Below are 17,707 nucleotides of genomic sequence, written 5' to 3' on the forward strand. Positions count from 1 at the left end.
TTCATTACATTGAATTCAAAATCCTAGTCCTGTTTCACTGAATTGTGGCTTTTACTTTTTTTTTAGTCAGAAGGGAAAGTCCAGCAAATGATTAATAATCTGATCCATAAAACTGGATTTGTCCAGAAGGGGAAAATACAATGTAGTAACGTTGTTTAAAAATAGTTTTGCGGCTAAAATAAATACCTCAAGAAATGTTGCGGCCGTTCTAACTTATAACTGTAATATAAATCATCTCGTTACGCTAAATAATGTTACGATTAGTTGTTTTGAAATGTACATATAGTTATTTGAATATTTAATTTCGGATTTATTCCCTCAGAGCCGCGAAATGTTTCTAAGCTTCTTCTTCTTTGGTTCCGTGCCGTTGGGAGTTTTACATTAGACGAGCACCGCTGCCCTCTAGTGCTGTGGAAGCATATCGCTCATGTTTACACTTACGATTACCTCAGGAATTTGAAAGCTGATTATACATAACCCATTATCTATTTATTAAACTTGCGGCCATTATAAATAAAAATGCGTGTAACTTAATCTAAAAATCCAATAGGACTCTTCCAAGGTTTCCGCAAACCGGTTAATAAACAAGAACTGCATGCGTCTCGCGGAAGAACATTGTAGCTGGAACTACTTCTCTGTTTATGTCTATGACGAGTCACGCAGATACTTTGCTCCTCCGCAGCGGGCGATGTAAAATAGTCCGAATATAAACACTTATTATAGGCGTACCGTCGTGATTCAAGATGAGTTCATGATGTACTCACTCATTATATACATTTTGAACAAGAAAAAGTTACATAGTGTACCTTTAAAGGATAGTTTTTAGGTTTAATTGGTTGAGAATGAGCAATATGTAGCGTTTATTTATTAATCTCATGCTTAATACATTTTTAGATCCGATGTTGTATCTGTTAACATAGTTAAGGAACTGAACATTTTTAATAATATTAAAGTTTAATAAATGCTGTAAAATTTATATTTCTTTGTAACTTATTGTACAGCGTTTCCAAATCACATTGAAATAGCAAGAAAGCCTAACACAAATAAATCATTGTCACTTATTAATAAAGAAAGTATACTTTTATTCAAAGCAGGAATGTTAATAATCATTTAATAAAGGAATATATTACAGATATTAGATATATTTGGAGCAGAACCACTTTTGTTATCTATTTTAAAATAATGTAAGCAAAAACAGTAATGTACAGTATAAAAATAGTAGACAGTCATGTTGAATAATATGAGGTGGATTTATGTAATCTGTGGAAGTCTGTTAGACGAGCACCAAAGGATTCAGGGTTATTAAAAGCAGTATTTTTTCAGTCCCACGGAAATTTGAATTTCACATCTTTCATTTTGTCTTTGTATACAGCATCAAATCGCTGCTCTTGAGCCTTGTTGAACTGATTCTTCCAGTCGCCTGCGATTCCTGATGAATAAAACAAGACAAGATTACAGTAACTCTTACAGTCAAATGATATTCAAGTGAAACGCTTTGGATAATTCAACCAGAAATGACTTCACACACACTTTTATAACACTATTTTTGGTGCTTTTGCAACTTTTGAAGCATGAAAGAGTGAGTGTATTGTCACTTTCTTCCCTCCATTTTTAGCAATCACTTTAAGAAGAATTGATCTGTTACCTTTCCTCAGGAATTCTGATTTCTTCTGGTTCATGTATTCCTCTGGAACCAGAGAAAAGTTGGACATTTTGTTTTGCTTCATGTTCTTGAAAACGCAGTGGTCGGCGATCTTCTCCGTCACGTCCGGACTCAGAGATTTCCCAAGAAACCGGGCGATTTTCTCCACGGATCCTTTCAAATCCTGACCAAAGATTTGAATAAAGACAAGCTTATATCATCAGTGGTAACGACAGCATGATGAAAACAAGCTAAAGGAGTGAAAATGTTCTGTAAATAAAGTCTCAATATGAATATTTTGTAATATTCTCTTCATGCTTTGTACAATAATAAATCTTAATCTTAACTGAAGTTTTAACTAGCATTGCAAAAAAACAGGAAAGCAAACCGCATGGAGGGATTGATATTTACTTATGCAAGTATGCTGGAAAGTTCAAGGATAAAAAAGGTTGGGAAACGTTGAAGTTTAGAACGTCTCGCTCTCAGGTTTTACTACAGTATCTGTTATCTCAAGATTATCGGGGAACTCAGGTGTAGTAAAGATAGCCATAAACTCAAGCTCCATATTCACTCCAACTTACAGCGATCATCTCCTCATAGAAGATGTACAGTATGGACTCTTGCTCTTCAGCATTAAGCCAACCTTTCACATGATCAAACCAGGAACCAAACATGACTGTGGAGAAAAGAAATCACACTTGAATCACACAAAAGCTGTAATAATTCCATTACAGGACAAAGAGAAAACTATATTACCACATGTAGTATTGCACAAAAAGTTGCATATGCAAACTGAATCTATAGGCAGGAGAATCGATTTGTACTTCAGTATGTGAACCTTTGGTTTGTTTGCTCTAGTAAGAACATCCCAGCTAACAAACACAGAACGTTTTGCTGACATTAATTAACGAACGCGTTCTCTGAATTAGGGCTGTGAAATGATTAATCACATCCAAAATAAAAGTTTGTGTTTAAATATGTGTGTGTACTGTGTTTAATTACTTTGTATATAATACACACACATGCATGTTGTATATTTAAGAAATATCTGCATGTATATACTGTATTTATTCAACATTTTATATATAAGTAACACATTTTTCTTAAATATATACATGCATGTGTATTTCTATACACAGTACACTACACACACATATATTATGTAAACACAAACTTTGAGTTTGGATGCGATTAATCTCTGAATTAATTAAAACTCTGAATGTTCAAAAACATCCTTTGAAAAGCCCTCTTTTATGGTTATTTCTATGATTAATTATTCCAAACATATTATTCTTGTATTTATCCATTAATGCTTTTCTGTCTTTTTATCAATACTAATATCCATGTGTTCGATTCAGACCAGACATCTGCTTCACCTCTACTCTGAAAACATCCCCGAACGCATGCTGTTTATTGTATTTCCTTCTTCTGCTCAGTGTGCTTTCCTGTGTAATATGTGTGCTATCTTGTTTAATATCAGATTCCGCATGTGTTGGTCGTCTAAGATGCTGCTGTATTTGCATAAGTTCTAGACGTTACAAATGATTGTAAGTGGCAAAACCACAATGTTTAGCTTGCAAAATGTAACACCAAGAGGCCAGAGCTGATTCTTAGAAAACATATTTTTGACATGATTTGCATAATAAAAAAGAAAAATGGTAATTGCAACTTTATATCACACAATTCTGACTTTTTATCTCAGAACTGCGTGATATAAAGTCACAATTGCAAGTTATAAAGTCAGAATTGTGAGAAATAAAGTTACAATTCTGACCTTTTTTTCCTTAGAGTTGGACTTTCAAGAAAAAATGTCAGAATTGCGAGATATAAACTCAAAATTGCAAGATAAAAAGTCGCAATTATCTTTTAAAATGTTTTATTCTGTGGCGGAAACAAGCTTCCAAACCTGATCTGAACACGTTACATTATACTCTGCTTTAGCTCTTGCATCTCAAATATGGAGGCTGTGGATGATTAGAGAGCTGAAATCCTACTGTCTCCGTCGAGGAACTTCTCCATGAACTCGTCTTGAGTTCCCGGGTTCACCAGGTATGAGGCCATTCCATAGTAGTGATATGAGGACGTGAACACGTCTTTCGGGTTACGCATGACATTCAGAACCTGAAGCACAGAGCAAAGCATGCAGAAGATGATGCACCTGATTTATGATTTATGAAGTGCATCTGCACGTTGTTGTTGTTACCCTGGGCTTTATTTTGAAGTAAGACTCGTTCATCATTGTGTGATGGTAGTGAGTAGCAAAGATGCGAGGAGACGGTCTCTGGTCTAAACTGAGCAGCATCGCCCGGTGTTCCTCCAGCCACGGCACTCGGTCCCAGTTCGGCACCGTCAGCACCGGCGTCAGATCGCCCTCGCTCACTATCAAGGGCACGACCTCCTGCATCCATGTGGTGCCTGAGAACGTTGAGCAAACCACGGGTCAGTGACATGATTCTGAGTTTACTCAAACACACTGACACATGGTATACACATCTTTCAAAATCACTTGAGTTTCCTCAAACACAGTGATACACTCTTTAAATTATCACATTGTTTAAATTAATTCAGTTTTAGCTAACTGCGATTTTGTATTTGTACATTTCTGAAATTCATAACTTAGACAGTTTCCTCTGATAACAGATCACTGTAAATTGTAATGTGGACTCATGATGTTCTGTAAAGCTGCTTTGAAACGATGTGTATTGTGAAAAGCGCCATACAAATAAATGTGAATTGAACTGGATTCAAAATAAATGGGAAAAAAATATGAATCTCCGAGTGTTCACTGAACAACATCCGCTCTCACGTTAACACAACACGCGTGCTCTCATGAACGCCCGTTGGAGATTATTATTTTGGAGGCATCAATACCAATAACCTTCATTTTTTATTTTAAAATAAAGTGGTAAATTGTGTTTTTTTGCGTCGCTTTATAAAATGTATGTTAACCCACTGGAATCACATGGATTACTGTAACGACGTCTTTACTGTGTAAGCTCACACTCGATCGGCCCAAAGTCCGGCATCCGACCATTTTTTGATAAAATGCAATACATTTGAATATGTATTCTCTCGTTATTTCATCTGACTCCATAAATGAAAAGGTTTTAATGATATCTGTGCGTCATTAATTATGAGCGAATGTTTGACTATTCTTTTTAACTCTTTAATGAAAATAATGTCAAAGTCAGTTAGAATAATCAAATGTAACAATTTATTATGTCAGGTAAATGTATCATGCCAATTTCATAATCAGTTCAAAGATAATCGATACAAAACATCAAATGCTCTGGAATAAAGAGAAGAGATGCGAACCCGACATTATAAATGACGCTGAGAGTCTTACTCTCAGCCTCACGGGCGAATCTGAGGTACAGAAAGACCCCGATCTTCTCGTTGCATTTCATTATATAGACAGAAACTTCTTTCACATGGAAACATCTTCTAACAATGGTAATTTACATTCAGAGGTTACACCTTTTGAGAGCAGGAGACCATTTGCCAGGAGACCACCTTCCTCTGTGTGCCAGTTATCTCTAAACTCTTAAAAACATTATTACCTTTTGTTTTACTTCTTTGGAAATGACACATTTGTACCAGTCGCACTGAGACATTTCAAATGATACCAAACATGAATAGTACTCGATGATAATTATTCACATCAGACCATATGTATTTTGGGGTAATTTTCATGTGGTCTCAGCATGAGAGAGGGGGAGTGGGGGAGAGGGGGAGAGATGTATTCTGAGGTGAGACATTGCGTCTCAAACGGGGAGTTAAAATGTTAATTTCCTTTGTTGTCGCAGAGAGCAGCTCTCTCTTCCAGTTCTTCCAGTTTTTCCAGTCTTACAACTGCCTTTCTTAGGGCTTGAAAGTGGTAGTAGCGTAGACTATCAATGGAGGGATCAGAAAGCTCTCAGGTTTAATCAAACAGATCTTCATTTGTGTTTTGAAGAAGAATGAAAGTCTTACGGGTTTGGAACAACATGAGGGAGAGTAATTAATGACTGAATTTACATTTTTGTGTGAACTAACCCTTTAATTGGCCTAGTTTCCTAGTGTGTGCCAGTTTGTTTCTATAGCTACTGATTAGTTTCACCTGTTTTTCATTTAGCTCACTTTGTTTGCCCATGTGTGTGTGTGAGAGCGTGTGAGTGAGTGTGTTATGTGTGTAAGTGTATGAGTGAGTGAGTGAGTGAGTGAGTGAGTGAGTGAGTAGTCCTGAGTTTCTTTTGTTCAGTGTTCCGTCAGTGTTGTGTGTGGTTGTGGATTCTAACTCCCAACTTTTCTGATGTATGCCTGATGGATTTATTGAACGACATTAGATTTATTTTGTACTTCTGTATTTGTCTTTATGCACTCATTACATTCTGGAACTTTTATTATTAAGAGTGCATGGTGTAAACGTTTTTTCGAAACCAACGAAGAGTACATTTTGGCCCATGCGTTTTAAACTACACTTTATCGTTGACTCTTACTGTATTTGACAGCGGCTGCGTCCGAATCGCAGACTCTCTTGAGTAGCTACTTATTTTGAATAGGTAATTACTTCACAATCACTAAAAAAAGTACACTCTATATAGTTTGAGTGTGTATAATATGAATGTATTCCAGATGTACTACATTCACCAGATGTTGTCATTATAATGTGACCTACTAATTGCTCCACTGACGTTCATAAATCCTCTCCCGTGGCCTCATGGGATAGTAAAGTGTCCATCGGATGCACACTTCAGAATCTCACTGGAAGAAGTCGGTCAATTCTTCTTTTGTCACATACTTTTTTTCCTACTATACAGTAGGGAAGTATGTGTTTTCAGATCCAGCCATTGATCCACATTGCAAATGCTAAGTTTGCAATTAACATGCACAGTCATGTTTCTACATAACAAACATTCCATTCCAGAGCAGGTTTTGGCCGGAAATAAGAGCGGATGGAAGAGATAGCAGACTGTGTGTGTAGTGTGTGTGTGTGTGTGTGTAGTGAGCTGCCTTCCAAGACAGCATTATGAGGGAAATCGATTGCATCTCTGCTGCAACTTAAAAGAATAACCCAGTCGTAAATTCTGCAAGAGATTTTGCAACAGTTGTTAACATACAGTAGGCTAAATGAGTGATCCCGATATTTATGATGTGACCCTGACAAAAAAGAAAAAGAAAAAGTACACTACAAAGTTTTTTTCAACCTGAATTCCAAAGTCAAGAACTAGAAAGTAACTGCATGGTGAATTGTTGCAGGTTTAACGAACTACACAACAAACACACGGCATTACAAGTGTACAGTGGGCTCCTATCTGCTGAGTGACGCTTTAACAGAATGATAATTACATTATGTTGATGCAATAATAAAAAGGTAAAACTCTGCAAACTCACCAGATTTGGGATAAGTGACGATCAGAATGTCATCTGGACGGAAAGTGAACTCCTCATAGTATTTCAGGCTTTCAGGAGGGTGTAAATGCGTCGGCACGTACACACCTTTGTAAACCGAGTACAGTTCTGCCTCCGTCATTTTCTGAAGCAAACGAACAATAATAAACCACAAGTTACAGCTGAGAGCTGATGTTTATCTGTAAGACCGCGAGAACTCACGCGACCGCAGATGCAGTATGGCAAGCCGCCTTTACTTTTCATATTTCACCGCCAACTTTTCAATTCATCCCCAGGATATTGATTTTTCATATTAATAATTTAATTTTCACTAGTTAATAATTCTTGATATCAGAAATTGGATTTTTACTAGTTTCAATGGCGATTTTTGATGTTATTAATTAAATTTCCACTATTAAAAATGTGATTTTCTTGATATTAATAATGACACCAACACTTGCAGAAATAAAAAAATGATAGTAATTCTTGATATCAGAAATTGGATTTTTACTAGTAACAATGCCGATTTTTTTATATAAAGAATTACATTTCCACTAGTAAAAATGTTCATTCTTGATATAAACATTGACGTCATCACTTGCAGAAATACGAATTTTCACTAGTTAAAATTTTATTCTTGATATCAGAAATTGGGATTTTTACTATTAAGAATTAAACTTCTACTAGTAAAAATCGTTAATTATTGATATAAACATTGTCGTCATCACTCGCAGAAATACAAATTTTCACTAGTTAAAATGTAATTCTTGATATCAACAATGACGTCATCACTCGCAGAAATAAATTTTTTACTACTTAATTCTTGATATCAAGTATTGGTATTTTTGTGAGTGATGACGTTATCGTTGATATCAAGAATTAACATTTTAACTAGTGAAAACTGAATTGTTGATATTTAGAAGTCATATCCTGGAAATGAATAAAAGTCTAAACGGCTTGCCATATAGTAGACGTTGTTTTGGATGATGAGTCACTGGCTCTTTATGTAATCATGGTAAACGGGGAGTTTTTGCAAGAGTTTGGAAGCAAATGCATGTAGGCTCATAATTGTTTATTTTATTATGCAAGACTTCATGCTCTTGACACTTCCTGAAAAATATTCCCTTACTGTAGTTGTTTATTAGCCGCAGTGAAGCTCAAAGATCTTCTATACACCTAATACAATCATCAGAGGTGTAAAAAGTGCACTGAAATTATATTTAAGTGAAAGTATATGGATACTGAGATAATATCCGCCTATCTACCAAAAACAAGTTTATGTTTTGATGCATATGTGGTTTATATTTTGATGCATCAGGCTATATGGCTCATATTGTGAGAATATGTTGGGAAAAACAGCTCAGTTTCATTCAGAGACTCAAACTGAGCAAAAATGCTGCAGATGCTGATGTTTAAATGGACAAAAAAGTTTTGAAATTCTGATGCTTGTGATGCAAATGAATGAATGAGATCTTTATAACAGCACAGCAGATACTGACATAAAATACATATAAAAATCAATATCTACCAATAATATGTCTTAGTAAGTAGCTTTACGATCAAAGCCCTGTAGCTTTAAAACAAATAATGCAATGCAATACAATGAAGATTGAGAGATTAACAAATAAACCAAATAAAACTAAGCCAATCATTTATTTCATACATTATGCAATAAATTAAAAAGCATATTTTTAATCACAAAATTCAAATAAAATGGAAATGTCACACAAATAACAATAATTATTGTTAATTTTTAATTGTCTTTTATTTAAAAAAGAATGATATAAAAATGTCTGTTAAAGGCCTGTCTGTTGTTATTAAAAGCAGGAAAGATTAAACAGATGCATTTTTATTAAAAGCAGGAAAGATTAAACAGATGCATTTTTTCAGTCCCACGGAAATTTGAATTTCACATCTTTCATTTTGTCTTTGTATACAGCATCAAATCGCTGCTCTTGAGCCTCGTTGAAATGATTCTTCCAGTCGCCTGCGATTCCTGATGAATAAAACAAGACAAGATTACAGTAACTCTTACAGTCAAATGATATTCAAGTGAAACGCTTTGGATAATTCACCCAGAAAGGACTTCACACACACTTTTATAACACTATTTTTGGTGCTTTTGCAACTTTTGAAGCATGAAAGAGTGAGTGTATTGTCATTTTTGTTCTCAATTTCTGGCAATCACTAAGAACAATTGATCTGTTACCTTTCCTCAGGAATTCTGATTTCTTCTGGTTCATGAATTCCTCTGGAACCAGAGAAAGGTTGGACATTTTGTTTTGCTTCATGTTCTTGAAAACGCACTGGTCGGCGATCTTCTCCGTCACGTCCGGACTCAGAGGTTTCCCAAGAAACTGTGCGATTTTCTCCACGGATCCTTTCAAATCCTGACCAAAGATGTTGGAAATCATGATGCATTTTCACAGGGATATCAGTGTTTTACTGTACCAAAAACTCCACTCCAAATGTGAATAATAAGCAATAATGCTGCCTCCTTGTTTGTTTGTTTTATATATATATATATATTTTTTTTTTTTTTTGAGATATGGGAAAAGCGGACTTGTGAAGAACCTTAACCTTAAAGGAACACTCCACCGTTTTTTGAAATAGGGCTTATTCACCTTCTTTCCTACATTTAGATAGGTGGGCAAATGCATTTTTGTCTCAGTGCATGCATTGTTTTAGTTTGACAGGGTCGGCGCTAGCTTAGCTTAGCATAATGAATGGAATCCTTTGTTGCCAGCTAGCATGTCCTGAGTAAAAGTGATATATAAAAAAAAAAAACCCACCTAATTACTTCTTGTGGCCTGCGTATTCACAACAAGTACAAATAGTGATGCAGATTAACACTAGGCGATTTCCTAGGCAGATATTGACTTATATATTAAGGACTATATTAGGGGGAAGCACAGGCGAAGCACTGCTACTTGGGCGTGATATCTCTGCGCCCAAGTAGCAGTGCTTCGCCTGTGCTTCCCCATAATATAGTCCCAAGTCAATATCTGCATAGGAAATCACCTAGTGTTAATCTGCATCGCTATTTGTACTTGTTGTGAATACGCAGGCCACAAGAAGTAATTAGGTGGTTTTTTTTTTTTTTTATATATCACTTTTGCAACGATCATCGTGTCTGGACCGCTTCCCACCTACCGACTAGGACACGAAAGGTTCAGTAGATTATTTGCTCTAAATGAATGGTTAATGTCATGGTGTAATGAACAGAGACTGCTCTTTGTAAATAATTGGAATCTTTTCTGGGAGCGACCTAGGCTCTTCCGTGCTGATGGCCTTCACCCCAGCAGAATCGGAGCGGCTATTCTGTCGGACAACATCTCCAAGACGCTACACACCATATGACTAGTAAGTCAAAGTCCAAATCACACTCTTTGCTGTCCAAACTTAATTGATATAAGTACCAATGTAGAACATTATATTGAAACTGTGTCTATTCCTCGTTTAGTGAGATCAAATAATAAATCTACTGCAGGATCTAAGAAAAATCTAATTGTGATTAAACCAGAAAATCTCAATATTAGTGAACAAAAACAATTTATAAAGCTAGGTCTTTTAAACATCAGATCGCTTACACCTAAGGCGGTTATTGTAAATGAAATGGTCACAGATAATAGTTTTGATGTACTTTGCCTTACTGAAACCTGGCTTAAACCAAATGATTATTTCGGTCTTAATGAGTCTACTCCTCCTGGATACTGTTACAAGCATGAGCCCCGTCTGATTGGTCGTGGCGGTGGTGTTGCTATAATCTATAAAGATATTCTTACTGTTACTCAGAAAACAGGTCACAGGTTTAATTCGTTTGAAGTACTTGTGCTACATGTTACTCTCTTAGATGTAAGAAAGAAATCCATATTATCTCTAGCCTTGGCTACCGTATATAGACCGCCTGGGCCTTACGCTGATTTCCTAAAAGAGTTTGCAGACTTTCTCTCAGATCTTTTGGTCAATGTCGATAAAGCATTAATTGTTGGAGATTTTAACATACACGTAGATAATTCAAATGATGCTTTAGGGGCTGCGTTTACAGATTTATTAAACTCCTTTGGGGTCAAGCAAAACGTAACTGGTCCCACTCATCGTCTTAATCATACGCTAGATTTAATTATATCACATGGAGCCGATCCAACCGATATAGATATTATACCGCAAAGTGATGAAGTCACTGACCATTACATGGTCACTTGCATACTACGTACCGCTGAAATTTGTCATGTTGCGCCGCGTTATCGACCAGGCAGAACAATCCTTCCAACCACTATAGATAGATTCTCAAATAGCTTACCTGATCTGTCTCAGCTGCTCAGTGAACCCAAACAAACAGATGAACTAGAGGAAATGACTAGCACTATGAGCACCATTTTCTCTAGTACATTAGACATCGTTGCACCAATTAGATTAAAAAAGGTTAGAGAGAAAACTAAAGCACCATGGTACAACAGTGTTACGCATGTTCTAAAGAGAGAAACTCGTAATTTAGAGCGTAAATGGAAACAAACTAATCTAGAGGTCTTTAGAATCGCATGGAAAGACAGTATGTCACGTTATAAAAAGGCCCTAAAAGCAGCCAGGGCTGAGCATCTCCGCAAACTAATAGAAAACAACCAAAACAATCCAAGGTTTTTATTTAACACCGTCGCTAGACTAACAAATAAACAGACGTTACCGGAGCAAAATATTCTGTCACAGTGTAGTAGTAATGATTTTATGAATTTCTTCACTGAGAAAATAGAAAGCATCAGAAACACAATTGTAAATGTACAATCTTTAATGGTGTCTTATGATTCAGCCTCAATTATCACCCCGCAAGAACAATTACAGCGCTTTGCAACTATAGGACAGGAAGAGTTAAATAAACTTATCATTGCATCTAAACCAACAACGTGTTTATTAGATCCAATACCAACTAAACTACTGAAACAAGTGTTACCTGTAGTGGAAGAGCCTCTTCTCAATATTATTAACTCGTCTTTATCCTTAGGTCATGTTCCAAGAATATTCAAGTTGGCAGTTATAAAACCTCTTATTAAGAAACCACAATTAGATCATAATAACCTAGCAAATTACAGACCCATTTCAAATCTTCCATTTATGTCTAAAATACTAGAAAAAGTGGTGTCCGCTCAACTGTGCTCTTTCTTGCAAGAAAATGATATCTATGAAAAGTTTCAGTCAGGATTCAGACCGCACCATAGCACTGAAACTGCGCTTGTTAAAATTACAAATGATTTACTTCTAGCTTCTGACCAAGGCTGTATCTCAATACTAGTTTTACTTGATCTTAGTGCTGCGTTCGATACTATAGATCACACAATACTCTTAGACCGACTACAAAACTACACTGGTGTTCAGGGACAGGCATTAAACTGGTTTAGATCGTACTTATCAGACCGTTACCATTTTGTCTGCGTAAATGGGGAAAAATCGAAGATAACGTCAGTAAACTACGGTGTACCGCAAGGATCTGTGTTAGGCCCTCTGCTATTCTCAATATATATGCTGCCACTTGGTAATATTATAAGAAAACATGGAATTAATTTCCACTGTTATGCTGATGACACTCAATTATATATTTCATCACGACCAGATGAAAACGCTAAATTATCTAAATTAACAGAGTGTGTTAAAGATATAAAATACTGGATGACATGTAATTTTCTGCTATTAAATTCAGATAAAACGGAGGTATTACTTATTAGTCCAAAAAACTGCCCACAAAACCTCTTACAATACAACTTTAATTTAGAAGGGTGTCCTGTTACTTTATCCTCTACAGTAAAAGACCTGGGTGTTATATTAGACCGCAACTTGTCTTTTGAAAATCATATTTCATATGTTACAAGAACAGCCTTTTTCCACCTTAGAAACATTGCTAAGCTACGTAACATGCTATCTGTTTCTGATGCAGAAAAGTTAGTTCATGCATTCATGACCTCGAGACTAGATTACTGTAATGCTTTATTAGCTGGTTGTCCTGCATCCTCAATAAACAAGCTACAGTTAGTCCAAAATGCCGCCGCTAGAGTTCTTACTAGATCAAGAAAATACGATCATATAACACCAATTCTGTCGTCTCTACATTGGTTACCTATAAAGTTCCGTATCAATTACAAAGTATTGCTACTGACCTATAAAGCCCTAAATGGTTTAGCTCCCGTGTATTTAACGGAACTTCTATCGCCCTACAATCCATCGCGCTGTTTAAGATCACTAAATTCGAGGCTTCTGGTCATTCCTAGGATATCTAAGTCCACTAAAGGAGGGAGAGCTTTTTCACATTTAGCTCCTAAACTGTGGAATGGCCTTCCTGATATTGTTCGAGGCTCAGACTCGCTGTCCCAGTTTAAAACTAGATTAAAGACGCATCTCTTCAGCCAGGCATTCACATAATACTTACATTTTATACTACAGTTGAGACGACTCGACGCGGGCGATGTTTATGCCCTAAATCAATACATGATTAACTAACTGTATTTCTCTATGTACATTTCTGAAATGCACTTTCTGTAAAGCTGCTTTGAAACAATATGTATTGTGAAAAGCGCTATACAAATAAATTTGAATTGAATTGAATTGAATTTTACTCAGGACATGCTAGCTGGCAACAAAGGATTCCATTCATTATGCTAAGCTAAGCTAGTGCCGACCCTGTCAAACTAAAACAATGCATGCACTGAGACAAAAATGCATTTGCCCACCTATCTAAATGTAGGAAAGAAGGTGAATAAGCCCTATTTCAAAAAAAACTTTTTGTTCCTTTAACCTACTTTGGATATTTCTACCAAGTTCAATGGGGTTCAAGGACATGAGAAAGCAGAGATTACGCCAGAGAGACCTTGAAAAAGACCTTGGACAACTTGGCAATATTACGACTGCCGATAACCTAATAAACTGAGTGGCCTATAAACGACGGATGAGTTTATTCTGGCTTCAGAAACTGATTCCTATACCTTTCCTACAATTGTGAACACCTTTGACTGAAATGTGTTTTATTTGCCTTCTTTACATTAATATGAAAAGAATTAGACTTTTCTGGACCCAGATTCCACTTACTTCACCTAACCTGGGAATAATAAATAATAAGATTAAAGGTGTTACGATCACAAGTCTCGCTCTGGAGTTACTCGCCCAGCTTGACCCGACCGTTATCTCACGATTACAGAGACCCATGAACTCTGACGGGTGTAATATAAAAATAAACTAATAAACTCAACCTGCGTATCCACTCCTGCTGTGTGAAGTGCCTCGTTATCTTCTGCTCTGAGGACTTTTAAGTCAAAATGTATTTCTTTTTCCTTTAGGCTGCATCCGACATCGCATACTTCCCTACAATATAGTAAGCGGAAAACAGCATGTGTCAAAAGAAGTCTGTCCGAATTCACAGAGAAGCAAAAAGCGCCCGGATGACCGACTTCGTCCGGCGAGATTCTGAAGTGTGCATACGATACACACTTTACTTTGGCGTACGGTTTTTCATGTGCTATATAGTAGCAAAGTATTTGATTTCAGACGCAGCGTCGGTTTCTGATCAGCTTCTGTTTGGTTGCTATGGTTACTGATTACGTTGTTCACCTGTTTCTTGTTATCCTGTGCATTTATACCTCACTGTTTAGGTCAGTTTGTCTGTTCTTGTCATTGAGTCGGTTTGCGTTGTTCTTGAGTTCCTCCTTTTCCAGAGTGTTTTGTTTTTGGTTAAAGTTTTTAATGTAGTTTATGTGTCTATGTGGTGTTTTTAATACGCTTTAAGACAAACCACATGTAAATTCATAAGTCGACACCATTGCTGAGTATTTCCTCCTTAAAACTGCAGTGAACCAAAGACAGTCTCAAAAACACACTTTGAAATCGCTGGTGTTTCTGACGTCACAAACTACCTTGTAACCAATCAGATCAACGTGTGATCGTCAACCAGTGGATCTCTGAGCTGAGTGAGTGAGTGAGTGGAGGCGGGGCTCATTTGCATATTCATAGAACCGCGCATACTAAATGAGGCAAGGGTGTCGAGTTAGATTCAAGATATTGATATATAAAGGCAATTTAATTTTTTTTCCAAGGAAAAAACGTTTAAATATGTCATTTTGGTGATCAAAGATGAGTTTTAAGGGATAAAATGATTGACTACAGGGGAACTTTAATAAAAGACGGCTGCATTTAGATCGTTGCCTGTTTTCTCCTGCTTTAAACCAACCCTGACATGAAAAAGATACTTACAGCGATCATCTCCTCATAGAAAATGTACATTATGGACTCTTGCTCTTCAGCATTAAGCCAACCTTTCACATGATCAAACCAGGAACCAAACATGACTGTGGAGAAAGGAAATCACACTTGTATTACAGCACAAAGAGGAATAAAGGAAGACTGCAAATTTACAATATTAGGACATATTAAGTTGCCATTATAATCTATCCAGTCAAATTACATGAGGACGGAACAGAACATCAAATCTAGACCAGTTTTTACAGTTTAAGATATTCATAGTCACAAATATGGAGGCTGTGGATGATAAGAGAGCTGAAATCCTACTGTCTCCATTGAGGAACTTCTCCATGAACTCGTCTTGAGTTCCCGGGTTCACCAGGTATGAGGCCATTCCATAGTAGTGATATGAGGACGTGAACACGTCTTTCGGGTTACGCATGACATTCAGAACCTGAAGCACAGAGCAAAGCATGCAGAAGATGATGCACCTGATTTATGATTTATGAAGTGCATCTGAACGTTGTTGTTGTTGTTACCCTGGGCTTTATTTTGAAGTAAGACTCGTTCATCATTGTGTGATGGTAGTGAGTAGCAAAGATGCGAGGAGACGGTCTCTGGTCTAAACTGAGCAGCATCGCCCGGTGTTCCTCCAGCCACGGCACTCGGTCCCAGTTCGGCACCGTCAGCACCGGCGTCAGATCGCCCTCGCTCACTATCAAGGGCACAACCTCCTGCATCCATGTGGTGCCTGAGAACGTTGAGCAAACCACGGGTCAGTGACATGATTCTGAGTTTACTCAAACACACTGACACATGGTATACACATCTTTCAAAATCACTTGCAACCAACAATGAGTAGCCTACATTTCACACATGCATTTAAAACTAGATGTTTTCTTGTGTTTATTCATCATTGATTCTTATATGACATTGACCCACTTGATCAAAGTGAAAATTTTGCTTGCATGTATAACAAATTTTTCTACAAGCAATACTTGTGAAAAGAAGTACAGGAATGGCATGCTTCAGAAGAATATACTTAGTAGAACTTAAGTCTTTGAAATATAGAGTTAAAAAAAAGTCAGATCAACGTGTGATCGTCAACCAGTGGATCTCTGAGCTGAGTGAGTGAGTGGAGGCGGGGCTCATTTGCATATTCATAGAACCGCGCATACTAAATGAGGCAAGGGTGTCGAGTTACAGTCAAGATATTTTAAGGCATGAAGATGAAAAAACGTTTGGTGATCAAAGATGGGGTTTAAGGGATCCAATTATTGACTACAGGGAGACTTTAAATATATACAGTGAGAATTATAATCAAGTTCTTTGCAGCAAACTTTCATTTTCACCTCATTCTTTTATTTGACATCAGTGACACTTTTACAGTAATCTGCACCATAGAATGATAAAACTCCATCCTTCTCTCTTGGTAATTTCTTGTAAATGATCCTATGTAGTTTTCCCCATCTTTTTTGGTTTCTTTAATGTTATTATGAATGCAACATGAATACAGTTCTCTGTGAGTGTGGAGTATATTATGTTAATGCAACAAAACAAAAAAAAGTAAAACTCTGCAAACTCACCAGATTTGGGATAAGTGACGATCAGAATGTCATCTGGACGGAAAGTGAACTCCTCATAGTATTTCAGGCTTTCAGGAGGGTGTAAATGCGTCGGCACGTACACACCTTTACAAACCGAGTACAGTTCTGCCTCCGTCATTTTCTGAAGCAAACGAACAATAATAAACCACAAGTTACAGCTGAGAGCTGATGTAGATCCTGTAAGACCGCGAGAACTCACGCATCTCGCGTGACCTTCGTGTAATAATCAACACATCTCTTTCGCAATAAGTGCATAAGTTCAACATGTTCCTGATTCCCTGCTAGTGTGCAAACTGTTTTCTTACCCATTGCAATCAGTCAAACCAAACATTATTCAGACACCAGATATAATTTTTGATATTTTTTCACTAGTGTGTGCAGGACACTATAGCTGAGGAGAGCAAAATAAAGTAAACTGTGACATACCCAAAGATTCTTCATACAGTAATTACCAGTGACATTTATAACAATTTGGAACCAAAAATGATTGGCACACTTTGACCTGATCATGTTTTGCTGAAGTGTGTTTTCTTTAATTGCTAATGCTCTTTTTACACACAGACTGAACAAAATGAAGCATTGCTTGGTGATTGGTTGAGCTAAACTGGTATTATCTAATTGTGTAGTTAAATTTAACAGCTGACAGATATTCAACATAATTCATGTGTGAGACAGTCTAACAGAAGGACGGACAAAACCAGTCAAATATCAACTGAGTTCTGCTCATATTTTATTACCATTTTCTAAACTATAGCGAATAAACTGATAATGTGAGAAATGTTGAAGGCGTCTGAATAAACTCTGGTGTGACTGTATTTGTTGCAGTGAAGTACAAAGTCTTCTAGATATTATAAGTTATAAAATAACTCAG

General features: G+C 36.7%; 2 protein-coding genes across 3 annotated transcripts; both read right to left on the bottom strand.

The window, feature by feature from the left end:
- Nucleotides 1-1,058: 1,058 nt before the first annotated feature.
- Nucleotides 1,059-7,219, bottom strand: LOC311306016 (sulfotransferase 2B1-like). Its single transcript, XM_084434157.1, has 6 exons — nucleotides 7,016-7,219; nucleotides 3,846-4,057; nucleotides 3,637-3,763; nucleotides 2,224-2,318; nucleotides 1,646-1,826; nucleotides 1,059-1,429 (listed from the first exon to the last, which is right to left on the bottom strand). Exons 1-6 carry the CDS (start codon nucleotides 7,152-7,154, stop codon nucleotides 1,320-1,322), a joined length of 864 nt encoding a protein of 287 aa, XP_084290283.1. The 5' UTR covers nucleotides 7,155-7,219; the 3' UTR covers nucleotides 1,059-1,319.
- Nucleotides 7,220-8,650: 1,431 nt separating this feature from the next.
- Nucleotides 8,651-17,074, bottom strand: LOC311306062 (sulfotransferase 2B1-like). 2 transcript variants are annotated; one of them, XM_084434238.1, is made up of 7 exons: nucleotides 16,816-17,074; nucleotides 15,769-15,980; nucleotides 15,557-15,683; nucleotides 15,242-15,336; nucleotides 9,222-9,402; nucleotides 8,862-9,008; nucleotides 8,651-8,826 (listed from the first exon to the last, which is right to left on the bottom strand). In XM_084434238.1, the coding sequence occupies exons 1-6, from the start codon at nucleotides 16,952-16,954 to the stop codon at nucleotides 8,899-8,901; spliced, it is 864 nt and encodes a 287-aa protein (XP_084290364.1). In that variant the 5' UTR covers nucleotides 16,955-17,074; the 3' UTR covers nucleotides 8,651-8,826; nucleotides 8,862-8,898. The 2 variants fall into 2 exon arrangements, with proteins under 2 accessions (XP_084290364.1, XP_084290363.1); XM_084434237.1 differs by having other exon boundaries at nucleotides 8,651-9,008.
- Between the last annotated feature and the right edge of the window lie 633 nt (nucleotides 17,075-17,707).

This window comes from Rutilus rutilus, assembly GCF_951802725.1.
Source record: "Rutilus rutilus genome assembly, chromosome: 16".
In the NCBI taxonomy this organism is placed as follows: Eukaryota; Metazoa; Chordata; class Actinopteri; order Cypriniformes; family Leuciscidae; genus Rutilus; species Rutilus rutilus.